At 38.7% G+C, this 19,461-nt stretch overlaps 1 protein-coding gene across 2 annotated transcripts in view; it reads left to right on the forward strand.

Moving 5' to 3' along the window:
- The first annotated feature begins 7,763 nt into the window (after positions 1 to 7,763).
- LOC124884135 (CD166 antigen homolog) overlaps positions 7,764 to 19,461 on the forward strand; it is a 64,223-nt gene continuing 52,525 nt past the window's right edge. The window contains exon 1 of one of the 2 annotated variants that reach the window (XM_047391829.1): positions 7,764 to 8,086. In XM_047391829.1, coding sequence (XP_047247785.1) covers positions 8,041 to 8,086 — 46 coding nt within the window. In that variant the 5' untranslated portion in view covers positions 7,764 to 8,040. The remainder of the gene's footprint in view (positions 8,087 to 19,461) is intronic. The other variant, XM_047391828.1, reaches the window with a different exon arrangement.

Raw genomic sequence — 19,461 nt, forward strand, 5'->3', positions numbered from 1 at the left:
GTTAAATACAGGACAATCCTGGAAGAAAATCTGCTAGATGCAGCAAATGACTTGAGACTGGACGGAGGACATTAAACATACAGCATTTCTTTTATTTTTGTTGCCATTGTGGTAGGTCTAATCTGTAACAATGATGAGAGGGGCCTACTTAGTGGAGATTGAACACCTGGAGGAATGGTTTCAGGACAACAATCTTCTCCTTAACGTCAGCAAGACAAAGGAACTGATAGTGGACTGTAGCACTGAGCACAAGAGGATCTATCACCTTGTTGTGAAAACCAGAGATGCAGTGGAACGTGTGGGCAGTTTCAGGTCCCTTGGAGATTATATCTAGGAGGACCTGTCATGCTCCTGCCACACCACAGTACTGATGATGAAGACCCATCAGTGCCTGTATCACTTAAGTGCTTTGGAACTTCTACACCTACACAACTGAACGCATTTTAACAGGGAACATCACTGTCTGGTTTGGTAACAGAACCAAGCAGGAAAGACAGGCTATTCAGAGGCTGGTTTGTTCAGCGGAGCTCATCCTTTAAGGCGAGCTTTCTGGCCTGCAGTCCGTATACAGGAAACAGTGGTGCAGTAGTGCCATGAGGATAGTCAAAGACACTAGTCACCCCAGTGATGGACTGTTTTCTCTGTTACCATTTGGGAAGCGTTTACACGAGAGAATTTGAAGGAGCTTCTTTCCACAAGCTATTCAGATTCTTAATGAGAAATAGCAACCAGGTCTACTTTATACTAATACTTGTATATGCAAGTGTATAATATATGACATGTATATTTTATATTAAATGTATATTTTGATCACTTTTATTATTGTAGCGGAGCAGTCATAGAGATGCGATGGATTCTCATCATTAGTTTTAGTGTTGCTATCAAGAAGCAGGTTTTATTGATCTGTTTTAATACAATGAAGGCAGGGATGGCATGAGGAGCTCAAACAAAAAGATCCATTCTCCTCTTCTTCGTGTAAATGTGGAGATTAGTTGGGGGTAAAGTTAGGCTCTGCAGTGAAGAATGAAATCAATAAAACACAGACTCCATTCAGAAATAGAGGTAACTGTGCATTGAGTACAAGCTGCTCACACACTCAATCAGATTAACTAATGAAGCAATTATTGATCTGGTGTGGAGATGCTGGCCAGCTGCAGGCCAACCCATTAAGTGGATCTTCCTCTCCCTTGGTCACACAGAAAAATGTCAGGGTCACTGTGTTTTGCTTCTTGACACCGTTTACCAAAGCCCCTGTCTAATCACTCGTTCACCTCCCACGAGGGGTTCTGAAAAGGCCAACGTCACCGTGGGATGTTGGCAAAATCTGATTGTCACAAGACTTGGAGTCGAGCCAATTTAGCATGTGCCCTGTTTCCTGCATTAACAGGGAGAAGATTAAGGTATGCAAAAGACAACTGACTTACTGCAGGGCTGGAAGTGGGTGGTATCTTGTTCACTGCTTAACCCCGAGCTGTGCCGTCAGTTCAGGTTACATGTTTTTGTTGCAATCACACTGAATAGGTAGGGTTTAATTATTTTTACATTAGCAACACACCTTTGGCAATTAGCGTGGATCTATAACATGACCCAGCTGCAGGGAGGAAGTAAAGGATTTGCTGTCTGCAGCATCTCTGAATGTCAGAAATACATACTTTGCCTGAGTCCTTAGCAACACACGGTTTGTTTTTTTCCATGCTCATAGCAGGAACCATGCTACGAGATGCCTCACAAAATGTCAAAAGAGGAGCCCTCATTCTTTCATCAAATAAAAGACAGCAGGAGCTGGTACAGTTTCTCCACTATGACATGATATATTGTAATTCGTTATTCTGTGTGTAATCTCTCTCCAGAGTCATGGGGACTGACTGAAAATGCTCTCCTCTGAATACAAAATCAACCTGAACTACAACTGCGTTTATTCAGGAGTATAGTGGAAAAACAGCCAGATGGGAAGTTTTAACACACTTCCTAGAGACTCTTGGTATTTTCAATATTTAGTCCTTGAACATGCCTCACCTGAAATCCCAATTATGACTGAGATGTTATTGTTTGGTAATTGAACACAATGCTCCGGGCTTGGTCATCAGTCACTCTCATTCACCTTCACCCACACTCACACATATAAAAGTAAATAGCTTTTTTTTTCTTTCTCCCCTCTCTCTGCGCACTGAGGCACGGAAAATATTGCTTTGCGGTTAACTTCTAATCAAATTGCATTAGTTTTTCACAGCCTGTGCCTTCACTCCATTTGCACAAACCATCTCAGACCTTACATGATTTTCATACCCAGGGTGAGGAGTACTTACTTCTTCACCCCCAAAAGATTTCCACTCTAGCCCACCACACACATGAAAGCGTGCACTTACCCACCATACACAAACACACACACACATACTCACATGCACACAATTTGTGATCAAACAAGCATGATCATGCAGTTACAGCTCAGTGGTGGATCATTTTATTTGCTGTAAGTGTGGATTTAATGACATTTTACATGCTCTGATGTTATTTTTACCAACTTCTGAAGTGGTTATGAAGAGACTGCCACATTCGTACCACTTTTACAGGGTCAAAACTTGTATGTCATATATGCTGCATTCAAGATGGTCAAAACACAAAATTATGCAGAAGCTCAAGCATAAACGAACTGCATAAAGCTGGTTAAAGTACTATTTTTCTAAGTAGTTTCTCTTTACTTATACACTGTATAAGTATATATAGTATACAGTATATAATTTCCTTCACACATCAGAGTTAATCAAGGAGTTACACAGGGTCTAGAGGTGTGACCAAAACCTTTCTGTTTATATTTGCTACCATCTGGTAAAGTTGTTGGACAGCACAGGACAAATGTATGTTGTTATGCAGATGATACTCTGTTATATAGCACCCTCCACAATTAATAACACCCCTGGTAAAGATAAATTGCTGAATTGGATAACATCACTGTTTCCAGCGATTCTTAAATAGTGATTTAAAGAGATTTTTTTCTTACCTCTCTTATCATCCTCCTTACTGTGCATAGTAGTAAGACAGAACTTCTAAATTTTTTGTTTGCATTGTTCCAGTTGTTTTAATTATCGCCCTGGCTGTAGATAAGGGATAGGTTTTGGCAAGTAGCTGTTTTAATAAAATCCTTTTTCAGACTCATGAGATCGACAAATATGCCTAATTTGAATGATATAATTGATTATCTTTCCCTATTTGAGAGTGGTTGAGAGAAATTGGGCTCCGTGTTGTATGACATTCATACGGAGGGAAACAGGGGGTTTTGAACCACTATTTAAAAGTTCACAGACATGAACATGAAAAGAACAAATAAGTTATAAAAGTACTTAAGTTACTATTTATAATTATTTAGAATAAAAAAAATAGGATCAACTGCTTTTGTTATTGCCAATTATTTCTTATTGTCCTTAAAAATTGACTATGTGTTAAGTTTTTTTTGTTAGAGATTATGCTATTGTGTTAACAATTTTATGTATTTGAAGTATTTTTAAATACATCTTACTTGAAGAGGGTGCTGAGAAATTTCATCAAATAATTACATTACAAACATATTCTTAAATTTATAAAAGCCTTGATATTTTTTATATTCTGTTTCCAAGATTAAACAAGATGGATGTGGATGTCTTCAGACCTGAGCACAAACAGCCATGTTATTTAATTTTTCTAGATGAGATTTAATTCCCCTTTTGCTACTACTGCTAATTAAAAATATCTTTCACCATGTTATGTCCTAATACTTGAACATAAAGCAAGCTTCAAGGAGCTCCTTGCTGACAAGGATGGATTATTGTGATTATTTATTACTAGGATGTCCAGAAATTCTTTAAAATGTTTCAAAGAGAGAGATTTCTGAGAGAGATCCTACTTTTCCAATCATACCTTCTTTTATTTTCTCTTATGTGTAAAGTCCAGAATAATAAAGGATTTTTTTTTTTAACATACAAAAGCTCTTAATCTCCAAGCTCCATCCTACCTCAGAGAATTCATATTTCCATGCTTTCCCAACAGTACTTTGCTCTCAGACTTCGGGTCCAGCTGTGTTTGTTGGGGTATCTGGGGCAGATACAGTATCTTATTCTCTTTACTCTCTGTATGTGTGCATGTTAATGATATTGTGAATATGGTTGGCTTAAAGTAGACTGTAGGCATCTGGATTTGAATTAGGCCTTTTTACCCGCTTACTTTCGTTCAACACCATGAAATCATGTTTGTTTTAAATTGGCACTATATAAATAAACAACTTTTGGATGAATTATTATAGTATAGGAGTAATTTAGAGATTTGCCAGCAGAACACACAGCCAAGGGAGGGGATGTTCATTAAAGCAAAAGCTGTTCCATTTAATGGACAGCCATTATCTATTATAGTGGTATTGCTCTTGAATGTGTTGAAAATAATTGAAAAGGAAGGAGATATGAGTAAGGGTTTTATTAATTAATTATGACTTCTTTATTTATGCAGACATGTCTTTTTCATTACAATTAACCATCCTACAGGCAGCTTTACCATCAGCTTTATGTTTTTTGCCTGAAGGGCACCGCAACAGGGTGATGCCCGTCTGCATGAAACAAGGCTTAATGTTGAGGTTGGCTGAAAATACTCGTCAGCGTGAATGTGTGTTCACATAGCTGTAGGAGCATGCGAGAATGCATGTTGGATGCTGTTAAATGGAAAAGGTAAAATAACAAAACACTTTTTTGTGGTTCTGACACTTTCCATTGTAGGAAACTTAACTCTAAGTAATATTTCTGTGGATTTCATCAGTGAAATTCCAAAAGTATGTCAACAGCACTTTGCAGCTGATTTTAGATTCAACTAACATTCTTCTGCATGTTAAAAGTATTTTGCACTTATCACTTTGCATCCATCCATCCATCAATCCATTGTCTTCCGCTATCAGAGGCTGGGTCATGAACATAACATGAACAGATCCCTCTTCCCAGTGACACTCTCTCGCTTAATCTGGGGATCCCATAACATTCCCGGAGCAGAATGGTTATAAAGTCTCTACAGAGGTTATTGGGTCTACCCCAGAATCTCCTTCCTGTGGGATATGCTCAGAAAACCTCCAAAGAGAGGTTCCCAGTAGGCATCAGGTGCTTTTGGATGTGGCAGAGCAGTGGCTCCTCACCCTATCTCCTGCCCCCTTCGAAGAAGGCCTTTTTCAATTGATAGTATCTCAGCTCTTGTTGTTTCAGTCATTATCCCAATCTCATCACTACAGCTGAGGGTTGGAATGTGGATGGACCAGTAAATGGAAAGCTCTACTTTTTGGCTCAGATCTTTCTTCACCAGGACACCTTGAAAGCAATCTCTTCATTACTCCAAACAAGGCCCCAATCCATTTATATCCTGCTATATACTTCCATCACTCAAACAAGACACAAAGATACTTTAACTCATCCACTTGAGGCAAAGACGCACACCCTACCCAGAGGGATCATTCCACCTTTTCCGGTTGAGAACTGTGACCTCAAATCACTTTTAACTCTGCTAGGAACCGCTGAAGTGCACTCTAAAGGTGATTACTTGAAGACAATAACAAAACCATAACATCTGCAAAAATCAGTCCCTGTGGCTTCCAAACCAGAACCCCTCTTTTCTTCTTTTCTCCTGAGATCCTGTTTGTCAACACTACAAACAGGATCAGTGACAAGATGTACCCCTGGCAAAGTCCAAGCTGAAATAGGAGCAAGTTTCAACGTTGTGTTGAGAATGTGGACAGCAGTTTTGCTTTGGTTTTACAAGGACCGGATAGCCATTAAAAGCATCCCAGGTGCCTCATATTTCCTCAGCAACCCCCTGAAAATGCTTCAAGGGACATCCAGTCCAATTTTATACTGATCTTTATGTGTTTTATAAATCTGGAGAGCCCTTACAACTATACTCCTCTTGGCTGAGCAAATGGGAACATTTTTGTTCAAAACCATAAAAGTTCTCTAAAATTTAAAGTAATGAAACTTTCATTACTCATTCTCCAAGCACTGATACATGCGGAACATTTTTTGACAAAAACACATCACTTTTTGAAATAGACAGGCACAGAAGTTCTCTGCTCTTCGTTTGATAATCCGTCAGATCTTAAAAAGCAGAAACACTTCTTTCTTCTATTCTCTCGAACTACTAAACCATGCGAGTTTGGGAATCAGACTGCTGAAAAATGTAAAAATGTCACCTTGCCATCTTTTTTTTCTCAATATAACAGTTTATTGAGTTAAATAATACACTATAAAAGGGAATTTTGGAGGGTATTAAATATTAGCCATTAAAACTATTTAAATTTAATCAGCCATATTAGCTTGTAAATGTAATGTTCAATAACGGTTCAATTCAGAAGAAGTTGATGTATTCCACTGATATTCTCATTTGTCATGTGTGGCTTCCAGCAAAGAGTGGTAAGCCTGATATGCTCTATTATGACCTCTATTATGTATGAAGTGACACTGATTATCTCTTCAAAAAGGCAATTGTTGGTGAGTTGGATATATTAGGCAGTAGATAAATATTGTGTTTGAAAGTAGGTAAGTGTAAGGATTTGTGTGAGTTTCACAAGGTCGAAGTTGTGATGGCTGGATGACAAGGCAAGAGCATCATAACTGCATCTCTTGCGGAGTGTTCCTGATCTGCTGTGGTCACTATCTAGTAAAGGTGGTCCAAGGAAGGAACAGTGGGGATTTCATCAGAGTAATAGACATTGGGAGTGAAGGGCTGGTCTGTGTGATTAGATTCAGAAGACGAGCTACTCTAGATCAAATTAATGAAGTTTGCTTATACAGGATGGTGTCACAATAGACAGTGCATCACAATTTGTTGCCTATGGGCCTGTGAAGCTACAGACTAGTCAGGGTACTCCTACCAAGTTCATCGCCAGAAGTGCCCACAATAGGAATAGTAATAATGTTATTAATAATAATAGAAAAAGAAGGGCCTTAATCCAGGCTGGGACTTTTTGCATAGCGTTTGCGTATTCTCTCTGGGTACTCTGAGTAAAGTACAAAGACAGGCATGTTCGATTAATTGCCCTTAAGAGAGTGTTTGTGTGTGCATGTTTGTAATGGCAGTAATGGCAGTAATTGGAAGCTTTCTGTACTATTATTACATTTACTGTAAACTATTGTTATGATATATATGTAAAGAAAAAAATTAATGGATGATCAATAAACATTATTAGTTTTGAGTCATTTTGAATTTCAATAGGACAACATAAACATTGATATTAATATTATTTCTAGTAGTAGTAGTAGTAGTAGTATTGTTGTTGCTGTTGTCATCATTATTGTTACAATATTATCTATAGATTCATAAGGTAATGAATAAATTAGATACGTCTACACAGAACAATTGAACAAACATTCCCAAAAAATTGTTTGCAGATGTTTTCACCAACTTCATTTGTTAAATTCAACTTGTTGTATGTCCCTGTGGTTAACTTTTAAAAGCAGGAGAGAGTTGTTTTTTTGGGTTTTTTTTTTTTTTTTGTACGAAGTGCTGCTTTCCTCCAAGTGTCTCTGAGTTCTGAGTGTGTGTGCAGACTGAGGATGAGTGCATGAATGAGGGGAGGGTGACAAATGGGGAGTTGGAGATGAGTGAATACAGAGGGGCGGTGGGGGGCTTAAGGAAGCCGGTAGGATGGGGGTCCGCTTATATATGCGTGTGGGAAGAAGGAAGGGAGTGGTGCTGGTAGGGAAAAGCAGGGAGGGAAAGAGTGGAGGATGAGGAGGAGGGTGGGGGTGAGTATCAGAGGCGGAGCTGCGCGCAGGATCCTCCGCCTTCGCGCTCGTCTGCGAGCCCTCGCAATTACCTGTTTGAGCAGAGCTGATGTGAGCGCGAGTTGGCGAGCGGATGCCACGTTGGGAGAGGAGCCAAGACTGAGCAGCGCGAGGAGCAAAGCGAGCCGGGCGCACGAGGACACCTTGATTTATTCCACCTGTTTAACTTAAAAAGAAATAAAAACAAAAATCTAAAGTGGGTTTTAACAAACCTTCGAAACAGAACAGAGCTGTCTGAGGATCTGTGAGAGTCGCCAGGATGATGCACTTGTTGTCCCTCCTCTTCTCCGCGCTCCTGTGCCAAGGTAAGCATTTGTGTCTGGTGTTACTGCATGGTGGTGGAAGAGGTGGTCGCAGGTAATAAATGCAGGAAAAATGCCAGCTCTTCCTCGCAGGTGCAGCCACAACTTAAACCACAGGAGTTACACTAGGTTCTTAATCATATTCGTAAATTTGTGATCTCTCATATAGTTCTGTTTGCTTTAGGGTAGATGTGTTAAACATCTCCCATTAGAAAAAAATTTTCTTTGTTGTTGGTTTGGTGATTCAATACTAACTCCACTTTATTAAACTAACTCTTCCCTGTATTTCAAGCAAGTTCGGCATATATAATTTGAAGGTGCCTTGTTACTATGTATAAACTCATTATGTGCCCGTTGTAGATCTGTGAGGTGGTCACCACTTAGTCCTGATATGTGTTCATGCCATGATGATGATCTCATTAACATGAGTCATTTTTTGTGTGTGTTTTCTGTCTTTAACAAACAGACGGTTGAGCTGAAAGATGCTGCTCTCCTGTATGATTTATGATAATTATGTAAGGAAAAGCATTCCTTACATGCTCTGTCTAGTAATTACACATGGGGATGTTGGCAGTGAGTGAATGGGCCCTTAGTTTCACCAAATGAAGTGGAATCTTTTGTTTTGTGTTTAAGCAGCATGCAGAAAGTAGGCATTAGAAGTGAGCGTTTCCTTTAGGGAAAAGTGATTTAAATATGGACAACCGATGTGTGTGTATGTGTGTGTGTGTTTATGTTTTGCACATGTTTTGCATTTGTCTATGGCTCCTTGTAGTTTTCCATATTGTCTGCCCCTGTTGGGTCAACAGGTAGCCGCACCATGTGTTCACATCACTCAGCCAGACTGCAAGCAAAAGCCATAAGCTTGGAGCACTTCCTGGGATAAGAGAGGGGCGGGGAGGTTGATCCCACTCTGCTCCCCTTTGCCTCGCTGCACAGCAGTGGCGCCTGTTGTTGTAAAAGGACACCGTGACGCACCTTTCAGCCCAACTCAGGTGGTTTATTTGAATGGAAATGAGAAAAAAAGGCCTCTTATGGCTTTACACTAGTTTGTTGCTGCACTGCTGTGTGGCTTTAGACCGGAGGAAAATCTTCCAGAGTTTGTTATGATGTTAGTAATTAAATAGTTGAAACATGCATCTTTGCTAACATGACCATGAGAAAAAAACAGAGTGAAGAAAAACCCAAGCAATTTGTACTACATGAGGAAACTATTCAAAAGCTATTTCTAAAGCTTGGGAATGTCAATAAGACTTCTTCAATACTTGTTTAACAAACTGTGGTAATTATTTTTTTTTTAAGAGATCACATTTGCAACAGCTGCAAGTGCTTTAGCTTCAAACCCCAAGCAAATGCTGCAACTAGATACACAAGGAAAACAAGAGTTAGTCCTGAAACAACTACACCAGAATGATGTATCTGTTTTTTTTGTTCGCTCCTTCGACTCCACCCTTCCCCCACCGTCCCCCCACCCTTCCCTCCTGCACTGCCCGTCCTGAACAGGCAGACAGACTGGGCTCAGCGTCACAGCTGGTCTTACTTGTCGGGCAAGTGGGGGCTCTCCTCTTTTGCTAATGGCCTAATCTCATGTTGGGAGGGGGTCACCCAATTTCACCTGAGAATCATTCACTCTCTACTCTTTCATCTCCTAACTAGGTTATGCCAAGGCTTGCCTGATGTTAAATCTCAGGAAAAGGATTGAAGGGCTTTAATTGCATGTTTGGGTTTTGTTCTTAATTTCCCACAACTGTTCATTTGTACTCTGCCTCTTTTGAAGGCTGCTCACAGTTGAGTTTGTATCTTTATAAAGATATTCCTTTGTGCACTCGCAAGTATTTTGTCCCCTTCTTGCAAAATTCAGATGCAGCCATGAGAGGTATGGGATCTCATCCAAATCATGACTCGTGACGGAAATCATGTGGCTTTACTTCCCATTTCGCTATCTTGTTTAACTCTTCACATCCTCAAATACTAATGGACCCCTGTCTAAGTGGAGCGCATAATAGGACAGATAAATTAAAAACTAACCTGATACAAAACAGGAAAATTAATAGATATATAGATTTAATTTCATGGATAGGTTTGTTGTAAGGTTCAGTTAATATCTTACTTGTGGTTAAAAAACTCTCATGGCGAATTCAATTAGTTTAAATAGATTAGTTTAGATTAGATTAGTTTAGCTTAGTTTAGTTTAGTTTAGATAGATTAGTTGGTCCTTGAGGCTAAAGCTAAATGTTAGGTCAAGAGAGGCCCTGGCCAGTAAGGACTTCTACCCTCTTAAAACAATTCCAATATAAAAGATGTCACTGGGGTCTCTGTGAATACTGTTATATGAACCTTTAAACCAGCCAATGTCTGCACGGGATGGTTATTTACAGAAAAACTAATACTTTTTTTGAAGAGGAAATCAAGGTAGGGGAGGGTGTACCACCAGTGATCTTCCTGTGTAAAACACATACTGAGAGCAGAACATGTAAAGTATTTTTGACCAGAATACCTACCTAATAGTAGGGGGTTAACAAGACATTGCTATTTAAAAATACCAAACATTTTTCCCTTCTTGTTTTGTTCGTGTGAACCCACTGTGTACCATCTCAGGCCGTATGTAACTTTGTGCCCACATCTAATAGAAAAGTAAGCCAGAGTAACAAAAATTGTGTTCACTTAAACTACAATAATATTTCTGCTTTTTACACTACCCTACTTTTATCTCAGAAAGTTACAGAAATGTTGGAAATGTGATCTGTTCTAAGTACTTGTTTCACTCAGGAAGATCATTGGTGGTGCACCGCCTCTGACCTCCAGCTCCTGTGTAATTATTCATTGGGTTCTCTGTGAATAACCACCCAATGGAAATGTGCTGGGAGTTTAAGGGTTTATAATATCTCTTGTGAACAAACCACAGACAGAACAAGTTTTAAGATGGTAGAAGTCTGCTTTGGTCTTGGCCCCTCTTGGACTAGCCATTAGCTTCAGCTTCTGGGTCCAGCTACTCTAAACATTAATTGAATTCTGTGCAAATACATGCCTCAAGATGCAGATGAAGTTTAATGGTACATAAAATATTATTCCCATAAAACAATTTTACTTTTTTGGAATTGGAGTTGTTTTGAAGTTCAATCTTTCTTGGTCTTTGTCTATTTTAAACTAGCTGTTAGCTTCAGGCTTCAGCCTTCGGCACCAGCTAAGCTAAATAATTCTAGAACTACACCTGATGCAAACAAGGCAATGGTTTAAAGGTTAAAAGAATACCATATAAATAATATGATTTGTTTTAGGTTCAATTTGTTTTAAGACGGTAGCAGTCTGTTTCAGCCAGAGTCGCTCTCGAAGTGCTGTTAGCTTCAGCTTCTGGGACCAACTCACCAAAATTACCATAGGCTTCCATGTAAAAACCTGTCAGACGCGAACTTGACAATGGTTGAACAGTTCATAATATAAAGTTATTATACAAGGTGTGGAATTGTTGAGATTGGAATTGTTTTTTTAAGATGGCATAAGTTTGCATCTGTCTTGGTCCTTCTTTGACAAGCCATTAGCTTCATCGTACAGGACCAACTATGCAAATACCCGCCCAATGCAAAAATGACAGGAATTTAAAGGTTCATTTTATAGAGTTTATATACAAAGGTGTTATGTTTTTGAGATTACATTTGATTTAAAATAGCAGATGTCCACATTGCTCTCATCTCCATTTGGTATGGCTGTGAGTTGCAACCCCCATGACCAAATAATCTGGATTTATGCTCAATTACAATGCTAAAGGGGCTATCTACAGCAGGTGCAATATTAACTGCTTATAACCTTACTTTAGAAATTCTTAAATATCCCTTTTAGAGAATAAATGCGCTGTAAAGCTCATGTAATCTGACTAACAGCATCTTAAAGGAACAAAGGGAACATCAATCCTATTAATCTGCAGTTCCCCTCACTTCTTATAATAGGAATGCTTGAAATGCTCCCAAAAGTGATATCTATGCAAGTTATTGTCCTACTGGATGCTTAACCCAAATTTGGCTGCTCGTAATGTCTCTCAAAAGCCTCTAAAGGGCTCTCAGTGCTTATTTGAGAGTGAGAATGTGAAGTGGACCCCTTTTTTCTCGTTTCACACTGTTAGCACACTTGTGTTTTGGATGAAAAAGGCCATGGATAAAGGGAGACAGACGCTATTACTTACCCAAGAAGCACAAAGCAAGTGAGATATAAAAGAAAGACAGATGTTTGCTGCTGAGAATAAGGTTTATGTGTGCTTATTTGTGTGTGCACCTTGCGCTCCACTGGCCTTGATCAGAATAAGAAATGAGCGGAAAGTCTGAGCAGACGGCAGAGGTGTTGTTGGAGGAAAGAAAAAGGGACGCTCCTTAAAATAAGAAAAACAAAAAAAACTGCGGCCTGTTTAAGCTGGCGAGGTCATACTGTAAATTAAAGTAGCATTTAGGGCGGGAAGCCTGGTGTCATTACTCACCAGGGGTCCAGAATTCCTAGCATTGCCTCTGGCAGCAACACTTGACCAGGACCAGGATGTGAGAATCAAGCTTGAATTACTTGCCGATCTGCTAACTTTAGTTTTAGATTACATCCAGCTAAAAATAACAGAAAAATAACTTGAGGTTCTGATGAAATGAAGACACGGGTGTGGCGTCGTTTTTGATAAAGCTCCAGAAAGAGCAAGTTTTATTGCACATCTAAAAGCGGGGAAGCTCATAATAGAGTGGATCGTTACCCTGCTCTACTTGTCTTAGATGGAAAAGAAGCTTCAGATACCGCAGTTTCTAAGAAACCAGGCCGGTGCATCTTCTCGTCCCAGGAGAACTGATGCTTATAACATGTGCATCCTTACCATATGGTGCACTGCCTTGGGTCTGCTCATTAATACTGCACACCTCAAATTAGAGGTAGACTAATGCATAGTAGAGATAAGGACATTATTTTTTTTCCTGTAACACTGTTCAGAATGTACTAAGAGAACTGATTTATTTTTTTGGTCTTTGTCTGTACCCCTTTACACAGTGAGTGGGTGTGCTCAGGCTTGTATCTACCCCCAGCAGGACACCGAACAGGTGGAGGAGTGATGGGTTTTTTTGTTCCTGCGAGGAAGGGGGAGGTGTCTCTTTATGATCCAATGTTTGTGTGTACAGTTGTCGGAAGAACAGCTTGTTCTCATCCCTCACCTTCAGCCAAAAGATAACTACAAGTCTCATTTGTTTATGAGATCCTAAATAGTTGTAGTGTGTGTTTTTTTTAGGTCACTTTTGAAAACTCCATTTTTGTTTTAAATAATCTTTAATAAGTGTTGAGAATATTGATTTGATTTGTTCATATATTTTATATATAAAAATATAATTTTTATGGTTGCCTAATTTTAAGGTGGTACAGATGCCAAAAAAACATGTAAATTCCAACTATTTTATATTTCAACAATAGAAGGTTTAATAAATATCAGACTGTGTTTTGTGGAATCTCTTTTCAATTCAGTTCAATTTGATCAGTGATTTGATGTTGTGGTTTTTATTCTTGGCCATGTTGATGGCAAACATTTATTGAAAATGGTTTAATTTTATTTTTGTTTATTTTATAAAGAATCTATTGAGGGTACATTTATCCACTTCAGGTTTTATTGATCTAAGTATTTTAGGTTTCAAACTAGAGGTGATCAGATATAGAGGTGATGCAATATAGGCTCATTAAAAAAACTGTGAACTAACCCTTTAGATTAGCAACAATGGAAAGCTACATAGCACCTGAGTACTATGGCATCTTTACTGACTAGCAGTTAGCCAGTCGTGGTGTCCTCACAGTGCTTATAAATAGTTTGGATCTTGTTTATCATGCTTAAACTTTTTTTTTTTTTTTACATAGTAGCCAAAATGCATCAATGAAATGATTTTAGGTTAAACCTTGTGTGTTCTTCATTCAGTGAGGTAACTAAATGTTGATATGGTGCTTAACTCGACCGCAGATCCATGGACCAACTTTTGAGAGATTTCAAATGCACCGCTACTTCTGTTCTTACGTCCAAGTTAAATCTAATCCGTAGAAACAACAGGGTGTCAAGTAGAGCTGCATAGTATATTTCAAATATATCATCATTGTATCATCAGTGTGGGCAATACTGTTGTCTAAAATGATTGTTTAAAAATGCAGTAACTATTAATAAATGGCAAGGATCGGGAGTTCAAACTTGACATGCCAATAAGTTATTCAGCTTGCAGGATGGAGTCTCTCAGTATTAAATACTCACATCTGACACAGATTAGCGCCCAAGATACTAAAGTGCATTCCAATACAGGCTTCCCTTTCTTTAAAAATATTCTGATGGTTTTATTATTACAAGATGTCATACAACAAGATGCTGTTTCATCCCTAGTTTTAACATTTTACCATCACCTGTGGTTTAGGAGCCACCGAGGACGTATGAGCCACCACGTGAGCATGCTGAATCTTCCAACTTGTCTCACAGAGCAATTCCCTTTCTGCTAGGTTTACAGAGCTGGGAGATGTACGAGTGTCTTTACCTTCAGAAAAACAAAAGACTTGGGTGTCAAAAGTAATCACTCTCAGGCAATGACTCAATAAGGGAAAGGATCCTTTGTTCGCCTGCGACAGTTTTACACACAGGATTATCAGTGAAAACAGCAGCAAGTGAATCTTAATTACACTCTGGTGATTGGCTTGCCCCACTTTAAAGACAGAGCATGAGAGATATATTCAGTTTTAATAGTCTCTGCCAAAACTGCCTCTTCAGCTGCCCGTTTCTGGTGTAAATAGCCGGTTAGGTCAGGAAAGACTTTTGGAGTTTAGCACATTATTCAGTCTTCATGCATCAAGTAAAGTTAAAAGAGAGATAAACTAATTTTTTTCTTTTTCATTTCTTGACTTTCCTCATTGCTCGCAAGTTTGCCTTGCAAAATAATGGTTTATTTGTTATCCAAGAAAAGGGAGTAGAGATCTATTGTCTCAGCTTTAAAGACAACAACAGCAGAAAGGTGACTGTTCTGAACAGTTGTGTCCCTTTCTCTGTGCTAGAACACTTCCATTGAAATGCATGAAGCTGGTCTTGGTTTAGGTAATAGATGCACAGTGCTCTGAAACTCTTGTTTAGTGGAAGGAGGGAGGGGGGGGGTAAAAAAAAGTGAGGTTGTTTCTGTCTTTTGTCATTGACGCATCCCCCCCAGATTTCACTGGATTCCTGCGGACTCCCGCCGACTGTATTGTGAGGCTGGCTGTTTTTAAACAAATGAGTGTATGATAGTGACTTCTTGCTCCCGCTCCTGTCTTTGTCATTAATATGGAACAGCACACGCCCCTCAGAGGGAGAAGGAGGGAGGGAGCACAAAGTAGCTGCTGCCGGTCCCAGCACTTCACATGTGCGACCTGGAGAAGCGGGAGGAGGGAATCTCTCCTCCATATGAAAAGCCTGCTGCCACACCCATCCCTAACAGGGCCTAGATCTTTGTTCAAATTTTCCATTAGAGTCGTTGCTCCATTTTAATGAATTCTTCGAGTGGCCTCCATTAACTGTAATGGTAATGATCCCGAGGATAAATGAAGAATACCACAAATTGGTAAATCATGTATATGCAGGAAGCCCCAGGATGGGTGCTAATGCCACCTTTGTTTTTATAAATTGCATTTAATAGACTTCTTCTTTCACAGTTTCTGAGACAAATCAGAGATAAAGCAGTTCCCGCTCCTGACAGGATTGTATACCACATGGGAGGAAGCTATCTTACTGGCCCAAAAGTGGGTCAGTGGTGAACGCTTTAATATTTATGCCATAAAGTCATCATTGCTGCTTGTTAATGAGTCTCCTGGTATGACAGGAGTTTTATTTTATTGTATCAGACCTTTTTTACTTTTGACTTTTTTTTTAGGTTAAAGAGAATCAAGAAAGTTGATACAGCTTTTGTGCAAAAAAGGTGAAACATTGAATTCAAGCCTCGAGGCAACTAATAAAATGGCAAGGAGTTTTGTCTTCCGATTCATCCATGAATCACTCTTTAGCAACACTGAGAAGTCACTCTATTCACTTTGCCGCTGTCAAGCCATTTTTTTGATTCATGAAACATCACGCCACTTCCATCACGTCCCACCCCTGGGAACTTCAACACAATGGTTTTGTGTCGGCATTTGACCCCAGTACTCACATTCTTGCCGTTTTTAAAGCCAGTTCTTTGTTTGATGCTGATGTCCACCATCCTTCCTTCAAGGCTGCAGCAGCAAGTCTGCAACGCCTGGAGCTATCTCCGATTATAATGCTACGGTTGAACTTTTTGGAGACAGGGATTCTCATTCAGGAAGGCTCTCTTTCACAGGCATACTGTAGAGACGATGTCTCATTGGAAATAAAAGCCTCTTATTTTAAGGGTATCTAAGTCACAGATATAATGAAGGACCAAATGGTTAGCCTATCTCACTAAGTCATTCAGTCAACTTTTGACTTTATTGAACGTATTATAGAAACCAATAACGTGCCTTGTTAAAAAACAGATTCAAATTTGATCAGCTTCCAAAAATTGTGAATTGTATATTTGATTAAAATTTCCAAGTGATAGATATAAACTAGTCATGATCAAGCGTTAAGAGGTCAAATATAATTTCCATTAACTTTCAGTAAAGTCTTTCCTTCCAACTATCTTTAAATGACTTTAAACTGAACTGTGTCAGTTTTGTTTTAATTGAACATTTTAAGTGTATTCAAAACATCCAGCATGTGCTGCAAGATCTTTAATAGTAGTAGTTTGTATCTAATGGGCGATGAAGGGATTAAAAGACATTCCTCATTTATTCATCTAAATGATAGTTTCCAACCTTTATCAGATTTTTAATAAACTCAAATAAAAGACAAACATTAGAGACAAAAATGTGTGAGTTTTCAGTTTTGGAGTATTTAATGAACATGAACAAAACAAAATAATTGTTCCCTATTTGACCTATCACCTATTGAAGCTAATCAAGAGAACAATTTACTGATTTTGATCACTGACCAACTGATTGGTGCATCATGAGTTAAAACAGGAATATTAGTTAACATGAAACAGTCTCTGACAGTTAGAAACTTGGGGATGGGACACATCATGGAAGACTGGGCAAAAGCAGAGATGACTGGTCATGATAGAAAGCCTACAATTCCCAAAAATCACAATCCTTGTTTTTGGTGTAACACTTAGTTTCCCTCTGTTAGCACTGCAAGGACATCTGGTTATTGCTTCAATGTCAGTGTTTGACCTGCTAATCATTGGTCAGAGACGATAAAGGGAAATATTCTGATTTCTAAACTTGGCTGGTGCTTCAATAAAATGTCTGTTAGGTTACCAGAACAAAACAGATTAAAAGAAATCTCCTTTAATCTCGAAGTTGTACACCTTTTGGCCGCATCTTCAAATAAGTAGCAAATTTCACTAAGGATTAGAAATCCAGGGGAGTTCAAACATTTGAAACAGATACTTAACATTTATGAACTTGCCAAATATTTAAAGTAATGGGTAAACATTTGAGGTGATTCGTCTAAAGTAATAAACAAAATGAGATACTTAGGTTGGAGATGTTAGAAAAACTTTGAATAAAGTACTGAAACAGCCAGCTACATAAATCATAATCCCTTCTCTTTTTGCATTCTAGTCAGTGAACATTTAAGACTTCCTTTCTGGTTTAAGGGCATGTCTTTTCTAATGAGAAACTGCCAAAAAAAAAACATGATTTAGTGTGAGGAAATGTAATCCTCACAACAGCTTACTGAGACATGAAACTGTCTCGTCACTTAAAAGCTGCAGCAGAGTTTCCTCCCAGGTTCAGATTCACGGGCCATATTTTTGGCTGACACCTTGCTTGTGGACGTGCTAGATGTTTTATGATAAAGTATTCTGCGTCACTGTTAAGTATTCAGCTGCTTCTCTGCCAGACCTTACGAGGGGAGGTGAAGAGATGCTTGTCTTGTAATTGGATGCAATACTTAATTTTTCTAATGGGACGTATAAGGAGGTCAGCAGCCTGTGTGCACCTGGATTGAATTTCAAAGCACTGCATTCCCCTCAGGTCCTATTTAAATACAGATTTTTGTGCATTTTGTTTTTTTGGTGCAATGCAAGAAACAGGTGTTTGTATGATTCTAGTTTACTAATATAATATGACTTAACATAGCAGCTTATCACCCTAGACTGTTATTAAGTACATCTGCAAAATCTGTAGACTGATAAACCTAATTCTGAATAATAAAGATGTCATAAAATCAAGTAAGAGTTATAAAAGAACAGAGATGTTCTGTTGTTATTCGCTAAAAAACAGACTGAAAATATGCACGGAAGAATAGACCCCCAGGGTGTAGCAGCTGGGATTTTTTTTTTTTGCCAGGAAATCTTAGGATTACCTGTCTTATTGTGGAGGGCTTGCCATTGCACGCTCTTCCCGCTCATATAAACAAAGCCAACACGAATGACTACTCCAAACCAAGACAGCATCTCAACCACAGTATGTGTTTTATGGGCATATTTGATTAGATAATATTACATTGTGAGTTTCAAATAAATGGAAGAGTTTGTTACTTCTCTGCTCAAGGCAGCTTCTTTTTTCTTTTTTCCCCAGATATCATGCTTGAATGAATCCGTTTCTTATTGAAATATCTTGTAGTTAATGCATTTTCATATCTCAGGCCATTACATCTGCTGGTACCCGTGTTTGCTATATTAACAACAACTCAACACAATGGCAGCTTGTAAGAGATTATTTTTATTTTAGTGTTATTTTTTTCTTATTCTACCCATGATAGGGTACTTGGAAAGGCCTTTTTCCCATTAATATTTTAACATGCTTTTCAGGTTTTAGTCATAAATGTGTTTGACAACCTGATGAAAATGGAGCTATAAGAAAAAGAAGGGTACCACAAAGGTCTCCGGCCTGGGGGTCTAAGAAGTGCTTTCTTGTATCATGGCTTAATCCAAAGAGTATGTTCTTGTTTGCCATTCTTATTAGGCCCGAGCAGGAAAACTGCAAGGGCCTATTTTCCTTTTAAACCTTTTAAACACGAACCCCATACGGAGACAGGACTTGGAAGACTTGATTCAAGTTGATATTCAAACTTTGACTATGTGGTGCAATGCAGTGGTTTGAACAGAGACAAAACAGGATTTCTTTCATGCACCTCTAAAAAGTGTCTGTGTTAACCACAGGTAGTGACCTAATTCCTAACTTTTTCTAGAGACTGAAACTGATACGGATGATTTGCATCTGATTACCATTTGAGACAGTGCTGTAAATCTTACTCAGCTTACACAACTGTATTTACAAAATTAATTTACTGTTAAAATGAAAGAAACATGGATGTTTTACAGAAAAAAATGAAAATAAGCCAATTACCCTCAGATAATTGTTGTTATAATTGGCTT

This window comes from Girardinichthys multiradiatus, chromosome 18, assembly GCF_021462225.1.
Source record: "Girardinichthys multiradiatus isolate DD_20200921_A chromosome 18, DD_fGirMul_XY1, whole genome shotgun sequence".
In the NCBI taxonomy this organism is placed as follows: Eukaryota; Metazoa; Chordata; class Actinopteri; order Cyprinodontiformes; family Goodeidae; genus Girardinichthys; species Girardinichthys multiradiatus.